Genomic DNA, 17,920 nt, shown 5'->3' on the forward strand with positions numbered 1-17,920 from the left:
TAGTGGAAAGGTAGGTGCACAAACGTCTCAACACAGCTATATTTTTTCCTATGTGTGTATTCAGGCCTATGTGCAAACAGGTTGGGGGCCTCTGCTGCACCTTAAAACTTTGCTTCTGCCTTCATCCCTCAATGAGATATCACATCCAACTCAAGTCTTTCTGGCATGTTTTCAAGCACATAAAACTGCCCTTAGCTGGAGGGTGGGGAGGAGAAGTGGTTCTCCAGTTTGCACATTTAGGATTACACGGCTTATTTGGGAGGTGCTTTTCCTTTGACTCTAGAACAGAGTTTCGCAAACTTTGGCCTCCAGCTGTTTTTGGACTGCAATTCCCATCACCCCTAGCCAGCAGAACCAGTACATTAAATGTATGGACCAGTAGAGGGCAGCACATGTACAGAAAATAAACCCTAGGGGCACTGTGCAATAAAATAATACAGTGGTACCTCGGTTTACAAACACAATTGGTTCCGGAAGTCTGTACTTAACCTGAAGCGTACTTAACCTGAAGCGAACTTTCCCATTGAAAGTAATGGAAAATGGATTAATCCGTTCCAGACAGGTCTGCAGAGTACTTAAACTGAAAGTACTCAAACCGAGGTGTACTTAAACCGAGGTATGACTGTACATGAAAGCATTGTGTTACGTGAACATGCCTGCTGCTTTAGCTGTGTTCATTTGACTCCTTGAAACCAATTGCCCAGCTTCCCAAGCTGATGTCCTTTTCCACTGCCTTGTAGTTAACAGCACCCAGTCCTTTCCTAGAACTTAGATAATGTACTCCCTCGGAACCTGTTTCCTCATTCTCCTCCACCACTTTCCAGCCTTTACCATTCCTTAACACCCCGCAGTTCAACTTGTTTCCTATTTTGACTTCACCCAACCAGATACATTCTAGGTATTTTGGGCTACGACTCCCATCAGTCCTAGGTACCGTAGCCAATGGTCAGGAATGGTGGGAATTAAAAACTCCAAAACTGGAGAGCACTATAATAATACTAATAATAATAATAATGATAATAATTTATTATTTATACCCCGCCCATCTGTCTGGGTTTCCCCAGTCACTCTGGGTGGCTTCCAACAGAAAAATAAAACACCGTGATCTATTAAACATTAAAAGCCTCCCTAAACAGGGCTGCCTTCAGATGTCTTCTAAAAGTCTGGTAGTTGTTTTTCTCTTTGACATCTGATGGGAGGGCGTTCCACAGGGCGGGCGCCTCTACTGAGAAGGCCCTCTGCCTAGTTCCCTGCAACTTGGCGTCTCGCAACGAGGGAACCACCAGAAGGCCCTCGGTGCTGGACCTCAGGGTCCGGGCAGAACGATGGAGGTGGAGATGCTCCTTCAGGTATACTGGACCGAGGCCATTTAGGGCTTTAAAGGTCAGCACCAACACTTTGAACTGTGCTCGGAAACGTACTGGGAGGGGAAGGCCATGACTCTGGACCTGTGAGTGTCCTGACCATAAATGATTGTCATGCTCACTCTAGATCAGGCATCCCCATACTGCGGCCCTCCAGATGTTTTGGCCTACAACTCCCATGATCCCTAGCTAAGAGAACCAGTGGTCAGGAATTATGGGAATTGTAGTCCAAAACATCTGGAGGGCTGAAGTTTAGGGATGCCTGCTCTAGATCTTCTTGCTTAGCCTCCTTGACTTTTCATTTCAGGGAATGTGCTGCTTTGGCAGGCATAGGCAAACTAGCCCTGCAGATGTTTGGGGCTACAATTCCCATCATCCCTAGCTAACAGGACCAGTGGTCAGGGATGATGGGAATTGTAGTCCCAAACATCTGGAGGGCCAGAGTTTGCCTATGCTTGTGCTATGGGAACTAATAAGGCAGTGATGAGCGACCTGTTGTCATCCTGGTACTGCTGGACCCCCAACTCCCATCAACCCCAACCAGCATGGGATGGTGGGAATTGCAGTTCACCCATGTATCCAGCGCCACGTTCCCCACACTTGTTCTAAGGCAGCAGTCTCCCCTACTCCCCAACAACATGACCAGAGGAGTTTGGAATCTCCCATGCAACATCCTCTGCCAGTAATGTTCGAATGAGGCCTTGGAGCAATGGTGATCGGACTCTTTTCTCTCCACCCCACCCCACGGACCACTTGAAAATTGCTGAGGGTCTTTGCGGACCACCTAGTGATTTTTCTGTCCTAGTCATTGCTGGATGGTTTGTATTTTATTGTTACAATTCCATAGCATCCAATATGAAATGCAATATAAGAAATAAAAGAAGCAATACAGTTACAGTTTAGTAGGAGTATTTAAGGTGATGGATATTCCCTCTCAAGCCACAAATCCAATGACACACTACAGACCAGGTGAATGAAGCTCGTGAGCCATGTTTTGGGAACCCCTGTCTAGAGATTAAACCCACACCTCTCAGCATGCGTGCATGGTGTATCGGGTGTGTGAGAGTGAAATAATGGCTTTAAGGTCTCCAGTTTGAGCAACTTTGGAGATGATAAAGAGGCACAAGATTAGAGGAGTCACACATGGAAAAGCCCCAGAGTTCATCCACCCTGCAAAGAAACCTGACACGTACATTCCATTTCCCAGCAGTCAAAGTTTCCTTCCTAGCCCATGGCTTTTTCCTCTTCCATCAGAAGTCACGTATGTGACAGAAGGCCAGTGCTCCATCTTGTTCACCTGTGGCTTGCACAATCAGAGCACACATTTCCAGCTCCCTTTTCGAAACCCCTGACCTGAATGCATTGTAATATATTTTAAGCCAACGCTGAGGGTTCAGATCGCAGCACTGGACTGTGGGGAAAGATACATGATTGATCCAAAGGGTCACCTACTAACCAAATAAAACATTTCATTGTACTGTGAAGTTGTTCCTGGTGCTAAGAGAAAAACAACTGCTTTAACATGCAATGGGGTGTTAGGCGGAGGGGTAGTACCTCTGGTGGGGGACACGTCATTTTCCTTCTGGGGTAGTTTGTCCACCTTTGGTCCCCACCCTGCACTCAGCTCTCACCTGTGGCTCCTAGAAGCTGCCAGCATGCAACAGCAGCCACACCCCAGAAATTGCTTCGACTGGCTGGCTAAACCAGGTGAGGGTAGCTGATAGGTCTCAAACCCGTGGCGAGTTAGGGACTTCACCTGCATGTGAAGGCAGGCTCTGGTGGATTGAGTGGACAAGACCAATACAGTAGTGCGTCCAACAGTCAAGAAGGCGGTTTCTGCATGTGCTGTAGAGGGAAGTGAGGGGCACATGGGACTCGTCAACCTGGGAAGATAGCCCACCTAGGAGAAGGAAATTTATGATCCGAAACCAGTGCTGTACCTACAGGGGGACTGGCTATATATATATATATATATTTGCCTCGGACAGAGCCTCCGCAGGGTCACCATTAAGGCTCCCAGCCTGTGTGTGCATGTAAACAAATGAGCACGTTTGTGTGTGTGTGCCAAACTGGGTCTTTGACCCGGGTGAAATCAATCCTAGTTTCAACCCTGCTAAACCTCCGCTGCCTTGTGGGATATCTTTGGAAGAAGAAAAGGCTAAGGAGTAAACCCTACGCGAATCTGGAGTGGAGTCCCTAAGACAGTTGTTATGGTGCTTTGTTCTCTTCCTTCTGGCAACTCCTGCAGCCAAGCTGGTGCCAAAAGTCTTCTGCTTTCCTTTGGACCACATCAGCGAGGTCAAGAGGGGGGTGGGTCTTGTCATCTGGGTAACCCAGAACCTCCATAACCCCTGCCCAGGTTTGTGTCCCAGGGACATGAGCGGTACTGTGGTCTAAACAGGTCTAATCTTGGCCTTGAAGCGAGATTAACACCACACCCCATAGTCCTTTGACTGGACTAAACTGTCCGGGGGTCCTTTACCTTTTTTTAACCCAGGGAGGTCACTTTGGTGCTGTTAATGCAACCGTTTGTCTTCACCCCTGGAGGCACACTCCATTGTCTCTCCAGGCAGAGGGATAACAACCGCCACCATGGTATCATTGTGTGTGTTCATCCCCATGTTCCACCTGGGTTAAGGGATGTCACTAATCCAATAATTGTGCAGCTTCCTGGGTTTCTGGAGACACTTTCCAGGAAAGTACACCTTCCTGCTAGTGTTTTCCCCACCTCCATAGTCTTGCTCCATAGACTTCCTTGCTGCAATATGACGCTTGTGGGTTAATGCTCCCAGGTCACCTAGTTTCATTCAGGTCTGTTCCTTACACTGAGTCGCACATTACAGCAAGGCAGCCTTCCTGGGCGCAGGAGAGACAGAAAGGAAAAGAGGACAGGAAGGCTCATGGATTTAATATGGAATACTTTTTCTACAGTGGAAAGAACACTCTTCAAAGAAACATCTCTGCCAAAGGAGGTAAGAAAGCTACGGTTGGAGAAGGAAAGGAAGCACAGGTGATTTTGGAAGAAGTATTAAATCTTTGTTGTGAGTTCTGGCTAGAGGTCCTTTTGGGCTTACATGGGTCATCTTGGACATTTTCCAGGGACTGGGCAAAAGCATTTCAATCTAGTGACAAGCACATCCTTTGCAGGCAGACAACTGCCCAGATTTAATCCCTGGCTCAGACAACTGGAAAGATCAGGCAACAGGTAGAGAATGTAGCTTGAGTCTGGATCTAACATGCAGCAGAATGAGGTGGTAGACTCCCAGTGCAGGGTAGAATGAACAATTCCAATGCAGTTGCGGATCAAATTTATGAATGCTGTAAAAGATAAAACAGAGTAGAGACAGCAAGGAGAGCAAATGGTTTCTCCCAAATGGCAAGTTTCCTGCTTCTAGTTCAGGCATCCCCAAACTTCGGCCCTCCAGATGTTTTGGACTACAATTCCCATCATCCCTGACTACTGGTCCTGTTAGCTAGGGATCATGGGAGTTGTAGGCCAAAACATCTGGAGGGCCGCAGTTTGGGGATGCCTGTTCTAGTTGTTCTTACTCAAGGGACCATTAAAAATGGTCTCTTCCCTTGCAGTTCGATTTGTACAGTCCATTCTGCCATCTCATAATGTTAAATATCCAACCTGGGCTGCTGTGAGATTCTGCCGGTCGGAGCAATCCAGCAGTCTGTCTCTTCATAAGGCAGCTTCATGTTACCCAGTTGCTATTGTCTAGGGGTGCTTTCAGACTGTCGCAGGGTTATTTAGGGTAGGATCGGGCCTTTTGCAATAAGGAACATCGTGACTCATAGTTAGAAACTGTGGCACCAAGCAGCTTTCTGACCTTTATTTGCCCCTTGTTCACACATACATACAAATACACACGAAGTAGTAGGCTTGCCGGCTGTTCTCCCACCAAACCCCTTGTTCGCTTCTGTGTGGTGGGTCATGGGAAGTTGCCTTAACACCCTTGTACTTCAGCTGTCTGCAGGCTTCTGGGCTGGCAATGTGGGGAGGCCGGTCCCCATCCCTCAAGGGAGGACGGATTAGTCTCGAGGGCTTCTAGTTGCTGATCCCTCTTTGGAAGCATTCCTTCTGAGGCTGAGTTATCATGATTGGCAACTGAGAGGGTGTGTTTGTGTGCGCGCTTGGGACTTCCTCTTGTATGTATTCTCTTACTGTCATAACCTGGAAACAAACTAGCCGATTGTCCTGTCCGACCTTCCTCATTGTTCAGCTGTATTTTTAGTAACTCTTGTCAGGCAGGGCAAACCGGGAGAACAGGTGGAGTCTTCATTCTGTGCCAACGCATCTGATGCGTCGTGGATTGCAATGCCTCTTGTTGCAAACTTTGCATGAGAAATGCTCCTGTAATTTCCATGTTCCAGTGGTTGACTTGCAAATACAGCCGTAATCATTTTATCCGCTGTCAGCATGTGGTGCTTTGAACAGTTGTTTTATCCTATTTTTTTAAAATAAAATATTGTTTTGTATTTTTATGTCTCGTGAGCTGCTTCATGAGGGTTTTATGCCATGAAGGTAAAGGTAAAGGTAAAGGGACCCCTGACCATTAGGTCCAGTCGTGACCGACTCTGGGGTTGCGCGCTCATCTCGCATTATTGGCTGAGGGAGCCGGCGTACAGCTTCCTGGTCATGTGGCCAGCATGACAAAGCCGCTTCTGGCAAACCAGAGCAGCACATGGAAACGCTGTTTACCTTCCCGCTGTAGCGGTTCCTATTTATCTACTTGCATTTTGACGTGCTTTCGAACTGCTAGGTTGGCAGGAGCTGGGACCAAGCAACGGGAGCTCACCCCGTCACAGGGATTCGAACCGCCGACCTTCTGATCAGCAAGCCCTAGGCTCAGTGGTTTAACCACAGCGCCACCTGGGTCCCATTTATGCCATGAAAGGCAGCCTTAAAAATACTTCTATCTGTTCTATCCGTCACTACCTTTTCTCAGACAGAACTTCACCATCACAAAGTTTTCAGCTTTTACTTAAAAAGGAAAAAAAATGGGTTTGTTTTTTTTAAAATCTGGGCACTTTACTTCCTACAAATACAGGTCTTCATCCTGCAGTGTTAAACTATGGAACTCACTTCCACAGGAGACAGTGAACTCTTCTCGTGCTCTTAAATGAAGAACGCTCCCCCCTCCCTCAGTTATTAAATAATTTTGTTAAGTAAACCTAGTATGGTGGTTATGTAGCAGTTAAGAGTCTCAAACCACGACCAGGGAGCCCTGGATTCAAATCTCCACTCAGCCACGGCATTCACTGGCAGACCTTTGCCGCTCATCTCACAGGCCAGCCTACCTCGCAGGGTTATTGTGAGGGTAACATGTAGAGGAGAACTATGTGTGCTACTTTATGCTTGGAGGAAAGGTGGGTGGGATAAAAAAAAAATACACTAAATATGATTGACAAAGAGGAAAAATCAGCAGGGGCAGCTTTTCTGAGCCTTGCCTGAGAAGCTAGACTGGCTCAAATTGTGTTTCTTCCAGAATGTTAAAGGGGGTGGGGTGGAATCACATCCCTTTTGCATTTGGCCACCTGGCTAGCAAGGTTGGAGTGGGTTTTTTAAAAGACCTTTTCTCTTTTTATCCTGGGATAAGCAATTGTGAAAATCATAGGCTTCTGGTTTCTCTTAACTGCATATCCTTGCCAGAAACCATTCTTCCTTCAGAGCACAGCACCTCTTCTTCCCAGGATCTACTGCATCTGAAAGTGTTTTGTGTGTAACAAGCAACTTGAAAACTGGAGTTAATTAGCGCCTGCAAATGTTCCCTGATTTTGCCAACACTCCAGCTGATCCTCCCAACACACCTCTGCTCCTAAATGAAGATTCTGTTGCCACCTTTTTGTCTGACGGGGCTCCTCTATCTGTGCAGCACACGAAAATTCAAACGATGCAGCTTTTTCCTGGGCAACAGTCAGCGAGAGCTCCACCTGTTGAATGTTTGCCACCTATCAATCAGAACCACACCAGAAAGACCACAATCCTAAATCTATATAATCCAAATCTGCTTTCTTGGAAGTAAAGCCCACTGAAATCAATGGGGGTTGACATCCGAATAAACATGGTAAAGATTTCCCAGAGGGGAAGCCTGCTAGCCTGTTGCAGCAAAACAAGAAACTTCTGCAATACGTTAAAAGACGAACAAATTATGCTATAAACTTGTATGGACTATAGTCCACGTCATCAGACTTATATAGTATTGCTCTGAGTTATAAATAGGCACAATAATATATATTTATTGGGACCTCTTGCTGCAAATTTGTTAAAGTTACCGGGAAGTATAGTTCTGCGAGGTGTGAACTACAATTCCCAAGGTTCTTGGGGTGGGTGTTTTAAATGTATAGTGAGTATGCAGCTTTATTTGGGAGCTCTTTAACCCGACTCGTGAAAATTGAGATCATGTACACGATTGCTGGGACCCAGCCTCTCCCTTCCCCCTAATTAAAATACTGTATCGTGTTTTAATTGTAACCTGCCATGGGACCTTCAGATGAAGGCTGGGCAAAATAAAATACAGTAATAACTATAATTATTATTAATACCCCATTAAATTCAGTCACTTTTGAGTAGCCACATATAAAAGGATGACACTGTCCCTGCTCTGGGGTAGTCCTCAATTACCCCTCCCCCAAGTCAAGGGAAAGCCTCAAACTCCATTTTTTTTTTTTACAATTTGTGCAGAAAAGAGGAAATTTGAGCATACATTTTTAGCCCTCTATGAGAATCTACACACACACACACACAGAGAGAGAGAGAGAGAGAGAGAGAGAGAGAGAGAGAGAGAGAGAGAGAGAGAGAGAGAGATATGTTTGGATATTTTATTTTTCATTTTTTCAACAGTGTTGTTTGCATTTAAAACATTTCCAACTTTTTACACAACTGGGATTACTTGAATCCCCGGACTTCCCCCCACCCCACCCCACCCCACCCCAACCACCGTTTCCAAAATTACCTGTTCTTTCTACTGCATCTAATTCCATTTTTCAAATTCATTTTATTATATCCGCTTTTAACATTAACCTTATTACATTATAAGTGTTAAAGCAATCCTGCTGACGCCTTTAAATCTTCTCAGCGATCCTTAAGGTGTTCTACGAATTTCCCCCACCTTCTACACAACTTTTAAAGGCGTTTTGCTAGCGGACAGCAACTGCATCTCAGGGGCCTACCCTTCCCCCTTTGTCCAATTCAGAGGGAAAGAATGGGTTCCCCCCTTTTTTGCGCTAGCACCGGCTTTAAGACCCAGGAGAAAAGAGAAGCAGGGAAGGGAGGGTGGGGAGAAAAGGCACGGAGAATTGAGGAACTTGCGTGGAGCAGCTCGGCCGGGCAGTAGAAGCGGCAGCGGCAGCAACGACAGAAGCCTGGGCACTTTTTGCGCACCTGGCAGGAGGTGGGGATCTAACCTGTTGCAGCCGCTCCGGCAGCCACCATGCGGGAGACTCTTTTCAAGGACAACTTCTGGGTGAGAGGGGAGAAAGCGTGGGAGCGTGTCCGGTCTCTGGACGGAAAAGTTAGACCCCCCTTTTTAAGGCTTAGTTATAAAGGGTTGGGGAGAGGGGGCGTTTGGATACCTGCAGCCAAGCTGCACAGATGCAATGCAGACCCTGCGCCTCTAAGGGCGAATCTCTCCAGGTGCGCGCGTCCTCCTGGCGATGCAGCTGTTTTTGTGTGTGTGCGCGGGGGGGGGGGAGTGGAGGAGGGGAAGCACAGCTGGCGCAATTGCTCCCTTTGGGCAGCTCTTAAAGGCACAAGGGCTGTTTGGGGGACTCAAAAGGGGAGGCGAGGCCCCACAGGCTGGTTTGAGCCCTGTGTGGCGCCTCGAGGGAAGAGTCCTATCTCAGCTGGAAGGTTGTAAGCTATTTATCATGGCTTAAAAGTTTTTTGTGCAGGTGAGAGCTAAGGAAATGGACCTTGGTCCCAGAAATGTGTGCCACAGCGCATCTGTGCTGAGCTTTAAGGTGTTGCATAGATATGTCAAGTCACAGAATTGGAAGGGACCCTGAGGGTCGTCTAGTCCAACCCCCTGCATTGCGTGAATTTGCCCCCTGCAAGGATCAAACCTGCAGCCTTGGCATTATTGGCAGCAGGCTAACCCATGGGTTGGTTGTATGTTTGAGCTGTTTCTGGCTGCTGCTGGTCCCTCCCTGTCCTCAGGTCCTCTGTTGTCCTTCTGAGTCTCTTCCTTTTTCTGTCTGCCTCTTCCTGCTCATTCTCCAGGCTCTCAACAGAGAGGTGTGCCGGCCAGTGGCCCATCCATTCCAGCATCCTGTTCTCACAGTGGCCGGCCAGATTCCTGTGGGAAGCTTAGCCTGCAGTGCAATAGCATTCACAATTCCTGGCAATTGATACTGAGAGGCATTAATGCCTCTGGAGCAAGAGGCGGAACTTAGCCATTTTTAGCCTTCTCCTCCATGAATTTGCCTAACCCTTTAAAGCCATCCACTGTTGGTGGCCATTGTTGCCTTCTGAGGGATTGAATTCCATGGTTTATTCCTCTGGTCCTCTGGTCTGCCCTTGATCTTCCGACATTCAACTTCTTTGGATGTCTATGAATTCCAGTGTTATGCCAGAGGGAGGAAAGCTTTTCTCCAGCCACGTTCTCCTCTCTGTTGCATGACACCATTCCCAAGTTCTAAAATTACATAGAGTGAAAAAAACGTATCTCCTTTCTTCACACCATTCATAATTTAATAGACGCCTCTCGTGTCTCCCCTGCCTTTTGCTCAGCTTTTTAAAAACTACCAAGTCCCAGATGTTGTCATCCTTCCTCAGACGAGTTGCTCCAGTCCTTCTTGATCATTTCGGTTCATCTTCCCTGACCACTGGTCCTGTTAGCTAGGGATCATTGGAGTTGTAGGCCAAAACATCTGGAGGGCCGCAGTTTGGGGATGCCTGGTCATGAGCATGTGCAGAGTGCTTCCCTTACACCGTTGAGTTGTCTAGAGATAGGCCAAAAGTTTCTGTAACTTTTGTAATGGAGAGCCTCTCAGGCCACGCAAGCTGGAATAGCGGTATATATCTTTTTTAAAAAAATTAGCCATTGCCAACCTCCTCCTCTGACTTGCAACTTATTTGATAAACACATTTATGGAATGCACTAAATTTATGCAGTTGATACTGGCATTTTCCTTCTAGCTATCCTAATAGGAACAATTCTGTTCCATTTGCTTTAGAATCTTATTTCTCTCCCACTCTCTAAGCTAGTGTACCATAGTGGCAAACAGTCCAATCCCAGATACGGCCTTTTGGTTGATCCTAAGTTATTGTCTAAGTGTGGATTTTGGAGGGGTTTCTCTCTCTCTCTCTCTCTCTCTCTCTCTCTCTCTCTCTCTCTCTCTCTTTCTCTCTCTAACTGATCAACCACTTTGAGAATCATAGCTCTGTGAGGGGAACGGGGTGGCCCAAACAAACCACAGTTTCCAAGAATTTTTTTTTTTTGGGGGGGGGAATCATGATCATTTAAAGTGGGATGATACCACTATAAATGTACAATGCAAGTGTTGCCTCAATGGTTACAAAGCCAGGAATGCAGAAAAGGATACAGACCAGAGGAACAGCGAAAGGTGAAGGACGCAGCAATTGGACATAAACAAAAAAAATTGCTTGTACCATTTCAAATCCTGCATATTTACATAGTAGCAAAGACAGACAATGGACCTTGTCTCCCAGAGTTTAGGATCAGACAGCGGGAGAGAACCTCTTGAAGGCCAACCATCTGAACTCTCTGCTTAAACCAATCCCTCTTCCCAGGGATCTCTGGGAATTTTGCCTCTAGGAGGGGAACAGGGGAGTCTCCTTTCAACTTGCAGCACCCTTTACAAACTACAGTCCCCAGGATTCTCTGGAAGAAGCAGCAACTGGTAAAACTGGCCAGAAACGTCAGGGGGCAGCTGCCAAGTGTGGATCTTTGGGGTACACGCTCTGCATATCCTCAAGTGCTTTGAGGGGGCTTACATTTCACTTTCTACTGTTGTGACCTTCATTGTCCTGTGCCCACGTCACGTCAAGTGTGAAGCAATTCTCAGAAAAGGACCAACTGGAGAGATGGTCAGCTGGAGCCTGCCCTACTTGACTCTCGCTCCGCCCCCCCAGTCGGCAGCCGATTGGGTAGCCGGGGAGGGGGCAGGGCGACGGTCAGCAAGCAAAGGGGGTGTCACCCAGGCAGAGGTCACAAACACCGCCCACTGCTTCGATGAGTGAGCTGTCATTCTCCCAGCCCTACTCGAAGATGCCTGATATTGAACAGATGCTCTACCACTGGAGAGCCAGTGTGGTGTAGTGGTTAAGAGCGGTAGACTCGTAATCTGGGGAACCGGGTTCGCGTCTCCGCTCCTCCGCATGCAGCTGCTGGGTGACCTTGGGCTAGTCACACTTCTTTGAAGTCTCTCAGCCTCACTCATCTCACAGAGTTTTTGTTGTGTGGGAGGAAAGGAAAGGAGAATGTTAGCCGCTTTGAGACTCCTTCGGGTAGTGATAAAGCGGGGTATCAAATATTCTTCTACCACTGAGCTACGCCCTATCATTTTTGATCTGCATGGAGTATTTAAGCAGCTTCTCCTAATCTCCTAGTCCAGCCTTTGCTAACATGGCACCCTCCAGAACTACAACTCCCAGCAGCCCAGATCACACCCTCTAAATTCTAAATATGCCCAATGAACCCCAAAGGCTTGGGGACACCCCCTCTGCTCTATTGCATACCCCCTCCTTGCTGCCCCTGCTCCCCAGAGCTCCCCTTCTCCTGATGTCAGCCCTCTCTTTCCTTGCAATCAGCTCAGTCGGTGGAGCATGGGACTCTTCATCTCAGGGTCATGAGTTCAAGTCCCACATTGGGCAAAAGATTCCCACATAGCCGGGGGTTGGACTAGATGACTCTCAGGGTCCCTCCCAACTTTACGATTTTATGATTTCAGCGCCACACAAAGAGGGTGCCTCTCTTCGCAACCGCTCCCATCTTCGCCTCATTTTCACCTCTTTCCATTTCCTCCTGTCGCTTTGTCTTTTCAGGCTGCAAACCCGTGGGAAGAATTTGTACCTTTAGCATGCACTTAGCGTACAGCACCTACTGACTGAGGCGGGTTAAAAATAACAAACGCTATGGCACTTGTGCTAATAGCAGGTGCAGGTGGTGATGGCTGACAGAAATGGAGGCAGATATTGACATGCTTGGCGTGAGAGAGAGAGAGAGGAGGAAACCGTGGTTTGCAAAAAATATAAAGGATGTATTTAGGAAGGAAAAAGAAACCCCACGTTTCAGATTGAGGAGAGGGGCAGTGCCCTTCTTGTTGAGGGGGGGGCAGATACAGTGCACCATTATATTAGGAAGTGCCTTGTGAGGTTTTGGGGGAACGCAAGTGTCTCATCGCTTGAAGATGGAACTAGAGGACACCTCAGCAAATGCATAATTGCAACCACGCATCTGTTGAGAGCAGGGCTGGCCTAGGACCTTTTGCCGTTTGAGGCAAACCAGAAAACAGCGCCCGCGACTCCCCCCATATGCCACAACTGTCCCGTTTTGAGCGAGACACCCCCAGTTGGCAGAAGCCACCCCAGCCTGTTTTGTTTTTATTTATTTGCACTTCCGATACAATTCCTTATCAAAGAGAGAGATAAACAGAAATGATGCAAGGAGCAAAAGAAATAGCAACTCCGAAACAGAAAAAATAGCAATGTTAGGATATCCAGAAAATAAACAGAAAACCAGAAAGCATTCCTCAGCTGACTTTCCCATCCTCTCCTTCCATGGTTCCTTTTGTCTCCTCTTTTTCTCACGTTTTCTTGGTTCGCCCCGTCTGTTGCAGCTACTGCAACCTGGGGAAACGGCACTCAAGGATTGCCCTGTCTTTCTGGATTTGCCGCCCCTCTGGGCTGTCCCCAGCCTGCTGCCCGAGGCGGCTGCCTCAGCCAGGCTAATGGGTGGACCGGCTCTGGTTGAGACAGAAGGTGCGTTTGAGCAGGGCAGAATCCATGGGTTTCATTGATAGATTGGTGACTACCTGCTGAGCAACTGTTTCCTGTCCTACTGCACTGCAGAGGTTTATTATCTCTGCATTGCCAAGTTTACAGCTTTATTGCCCATCATTGCTGCCTGCAAAGGGTCACTGTGCTTCTGTGAGTTCCAGCTGAATTCTCTCGGTCTGCCCTTTTACATTTGTTCATTCCTCCGAGCTTGTGGCTCACCATCTGCCCACCTGCCTGCCGGGTTTGTAAACAGTGTTCCTGCAACTGAGGACTGTGCCTTGGACCTGTGATGAAGGGGACAGCAGCCCACGAAGTTTTATGCTTTGATAAATGAGTTTAGTTTCTAATGCATGCTGTGGATGGGGATGTAGGGGGCCAGCAGCCGGCGATTGCCTTGCTGGCTCCTCTCGCTTTCTTCCCTTCACCCTTTTGAAATGGCATCTGTCACTTCCTTCTTCCTCGCCAACTTCTCCCTGTCCCTCTTTGCCTTGCAAAACGGGGCCTGTGAAAGTGCAACTGGAGGTTTGCTCTCTGAAAGTGGTACTTTGGGAAGCTGGACGCGCCGAGACGGTGGGCGAGTGGTTGCTCTTATTGATTATTATTGCAGCTGATTTATTAATTGGCTTTTGAACCACTCTCTTGAGGCGATTTGCACATAAAACAATTTGAAATGCCAAAACAACAGGTTAACATGTTGTTGTTTAGTCGTTTAGTCGTGTCCGACTCTTCATGACCCCATGGACCAGAGCACGCCAGGCACTCCTGTCTTCCACTGCCTCCCGCAGTTTGGTCAGACTCATGTTGGTAGCTTCGAGAACACTGTCCAACTATCTCATCCTCTGTCGTCCCCTTCTCCTAGTGACCTAAATCTTTCCCAACATCAGGGTCTTTTCCAAAGATTCTTCTCTTCTCATGAGGTGGCCAAAGTATTGGAGCCTCAGCTTCATGATCTGTCCTTCCAGTGAGCACTCAGGGCTGATTTCCTTAAGAATGGATAGGTTTGATCTTCTTGCAGTCCATGGGACTCTCAAGAGTCTCCTCCAGCACCATAATTCAAAAGCATCAATTCTTTGGCGATCCGCTTTCTTTATGGTCCAGCTCTCACTTCCATACATCACTACTGGGAAAACCATAGCTTTAACTATACGGACCTTTGTTGGCAAGGTGATGTCTCTGCTTTTTAAGATGTTGTCTAGTTTTTTTCATTGCTTTTCTCCCAAGAAGCAGGCGTCTTTTCATTTTGTGACTGCTGTCACCATCTGCAGTGATCAAGGAGCCCAAGAAAGTAAAATCTCTCACTGCCTCCATTTCTTCCCCTTCTATTTGCCAGGAGGAGATGGGACCAGTGGCCATGATCTTGGTTTTTTTGATGTTGAGCTTCAGACCATATTTTGCGCTCTCCTCTTTCACCCTCATTAAAAGGTTCTTTAATTCCTCCTCACTTTCTGCCATCAAGGTTGTGTCATCTGCATATCTGAGGTTAACATACCGGTATCTGTTACATTGACGGTCACTTCTCAGGTACAGAAGCAAGGGGGGTTTGTTGGACTACGACTCCCAACATCCCTGACCACTGGTCCTGCTAACTAGGGATGATGGGAGTTGTAGTCCCACAACAGCTGCAGACCCAAAGTTGAGAAAGGCTGCCTTAGGAACATAGAAAGAACATGACTCAGACGATTGTTTTTATGAGGAACGGCTTAGGGAACTGGGTATGTTTAGCCTAGAGAAGAGAAGGTTAAGGGGTGATATGATAGCCATGTTCAAATATATAAAAGGATGTCATATAGAGGAGGGAGAAAGGTTGTTTTCTGCTGCTCCAGAGAAGCGGACACGAAGCAATGGATTCAAGCTACAAGATAGAAGATTCCACCTAAACATTAGGAAGAACTTCCTGACAGTAAGAGCTGTTCGGCAGTGGAATTTGCTACCAAGGAGTGTGGTGGAGTCTCCTTCTTTGGAGGTCTTTAAGCAGAGGCTTGACAGCCATATGTCAAGAATGCTTTGATGGTGTTTCCTGCTTGGCAGGGGGTTGGACTGGATGGCCCTTGTGGTCTCTTCCAACTATATGATTCTATGATTCTATGATTGGTCCATCTCAGCTCTACCTGGAGACGGAGCGTTTTCTTCTGTATGCAAATCAAGATGTTCGGGACTGCTTCTCTCCCTAAGAACCAACCTGGACCCCAATATCATCTTCTGAAGCCCTTCTTTGTGTGCCTCCTCGGTGAGAGGTCCAGAGGGTGACAACACAAAAACAGACCTTTTTTTCGCAGTGGCTCCCCATTTGTGGAATGCTCTCCCTAGGGAGGTTCAGCTGCCACCCGCATTATACACCTTTAGGCGTTGGGCAAAACATTCCTCTTTAACCAGGCCTCTGGCTGATTCACATCCAATGCCCCTTTAAAATGTGTTGGGGGGGGGAATTACTGGGTTGCTCTTGTTTTTGTTTTTGTTTTTATTATGTATTTTGTGTTTTATGTTGTGAACCCCTGGGACCTGCGGGTATAGGACAGTATACAATTTTTTAAAATCATCATCATCAGCTGTTCCGTTTGGCATTCGGACTGACGCAGTCTGACCCCACGGTTACCCTCCCCTAAGGTTTTATTTTATAATGGTTTTATCTTATTCGTAGATTTTTAATTTAAAATTGAATTTTAACATTGTATTAATCTGTGTTTTAACTGAATTGTTTCTTTTATATTTGTGCTGATATTATTTGTTGTTAGCCGCCCTGAGCCCAGTCTTGACTGGGAAGGGCGGGGTATAAATTATTATTATTATTATTATTATTATTATTATTATTATTATCATCATTAATAATATCGTTTGAGTTACAGCCCTCCTTGGGGCAGAAAGAGAGCAGCTTTTGGACTGAGTCCACTTCTCAATGAAATGATTAGAGGACAAACAGGGTGCCTGGTCTGTATTAACAGAAGCTAGAGAAGGAAGTTAAGCAGGGCTGTGATAGAAAAGTCATTGGAAAGAAAAATGGAAGTAAGAAAACAGGATATGGGGTCAAGTCTGGATTGTTTAATGTGCTAATGTGAAGCTGCTCTGTGTGCAGGAAGTCAGGAAGAGAAGTGGGAAAGATGGCAATATGTGTAGAGCAGTGAAAACAAAACCCTGGCCCTGTGCTGCGCTTTCTGTTGCAGAATGGCATAGTTCAATGCAGGTGGGCAATTTATGCTGCAATCTGTGCCAACCCCAAATATTTTAAAATGGCATTTTAATAACGGCCAAGAAATGTAAGAAAATTAGTTTTAGAGAAAGGGCAAGTTGTCACCATTGCCAGTAAAGATGTATAGGATACAACAATATGATTTACTGAGCCAATAACAAAATGGGCAACCAAAATGGTCAAAGGCCTGGAAACGATGCCTGATGAGGAACGGCTTAGGGAGCTGGGTATGTTTAGCCTGGAGAAGAGAAGGTTAAGGGGTGATATGATAGCCATGTTCAAATATATGAAAGGATGTCATATGGAGGAGGGAGAAAGATTGTTTTCTGCTGCTCCAGAGAAGCGGACACGGAGCAATGGATTCAAACTTCAAGAAGATTCCACCTAAAAACATTAGGAAGAACTTCCTGACAGTAAGAGCTGTTCGGCAGTGGAATTTGCTACCAAGGAGTGTGGTGGAGTCTCCTTCTTTGGAGGTCTTTAAGCAGAGGCTTGACAGGCATATGCCAGGAATGCTTTGATGGTGTTTCCTGCTTGGCAGGGGGTTGGACTGGATGGCCCTTGTGGTCTCTTCCAACTCTATGATTCTATGATTCTATGGACCAAGAGGAAAAGGAAGTGAGGCCTGTAATTCCAAAGCAGGTTTTCTTAAACTTGGATCTCCAGCTGTTGGATCACAGCTCCCATCATCCCTAGCTAACAGGACCAGTGGTTGAGGATGATGGGATATGTAGTCCAACAACAGCTGAGGACTCAAGTTTGGGAAACACTGTTCCAAACAGTACCATGATTTGAATTGAAACAATTGCAAATTTTTTACTCCAAAGAAGATGATAAGGAATAACTCTGAACTGTACTAAATCCAGACACTCACATAGAGCTGTGATACTGGATGCTCCCGAGTCACCGTAAAGAATAAAATTAGATCAAACGGCAAAGAAGCAATCTCGAGCACTTTGGTTCCCAGACACTGTTAGCGAGGTTCCTCCCCTCTGAGAACAATGGTTTGTTAAGTTTGGAATGCCAATTACAGAATCCTAGGCCCACTTACTTGGGAAGGGGTCCCCCTGAATTTAGCAGGGCTTATCCCTGAACAGTCATGGAGATGGGTTGGAGCTCTGTGGTGGAGCATTTGTCTTGTGTGCAGAAGGTCCCAAGTTCAACCCCTGGCATCTCTAGGTGGGGACAGAACAGACCCCTGTCTGAAACCTTGGAGAGCTGCTGCCAGTCAGTGTAAAAAAAGAGGATAAAGGTAACGGACCCCTGGATGGTTTAGTCCAGTCAAAGGTGACTATGGGCTTGTGGTGCTCATCTTGCTTTCAGGCCAAGGGAGCCAGCGTTTGTCCACAGACAGCTTTCCAGGTCATGTGGCCAGCATGACTAAACCGCTTCTGGCGCAACGGAACA

General features: G+C 46.9%; 1 protein-coding gene across 2 annotated transcripts in view; it reads left to right on the plus strand.

Annotated features, from left to right (window-relative positions):
- Positions 1 to 4,249: 4,249 nt before the first annotated feature.
- Positions 4,250 to 17,920, plus strand: part of PSTPIP2 (proline-serine-threonine phosphatase interacting protein 2) — a 53,717-nt gene continuing 40,046 nt past the window's right edge. Inside the window, exon 1 of one of the 2 annotated variants that reach the window (XM_060280377.2) lies at positions 4,250 to 4,336. In XM_060280377.2, the coding sequence (XP_060136360.1) occupies positions 4,265 to 4,336 (72 nt within the window). In that variant the 5' untranslated portion in view covers positions 4,250 to 4,264. Of the gene's footprint in view, positions 4,337 to 8,631; positions 8,834 to 17,920 lie in introns of those variants that run through there. The other variant, XM_060280378.2, reaches the window with a different exon arrangement.

The sequence above is a fragment of the Zootoca vivipara genome, chromosome 10 (genome assembly GCF_965207765.1).
Source record: "Zootoca vivipara chromosome 10, rZooViv2.hap1.1, whole genome shotgun sequence".
Classification (NCBI taxonomy): domain Eukaryota; kingdom Metazoa; phylum Chordata; class Lepidosauria; order Squamata; family Lacertidae; genus Zootoca; species Zootoca vivipara.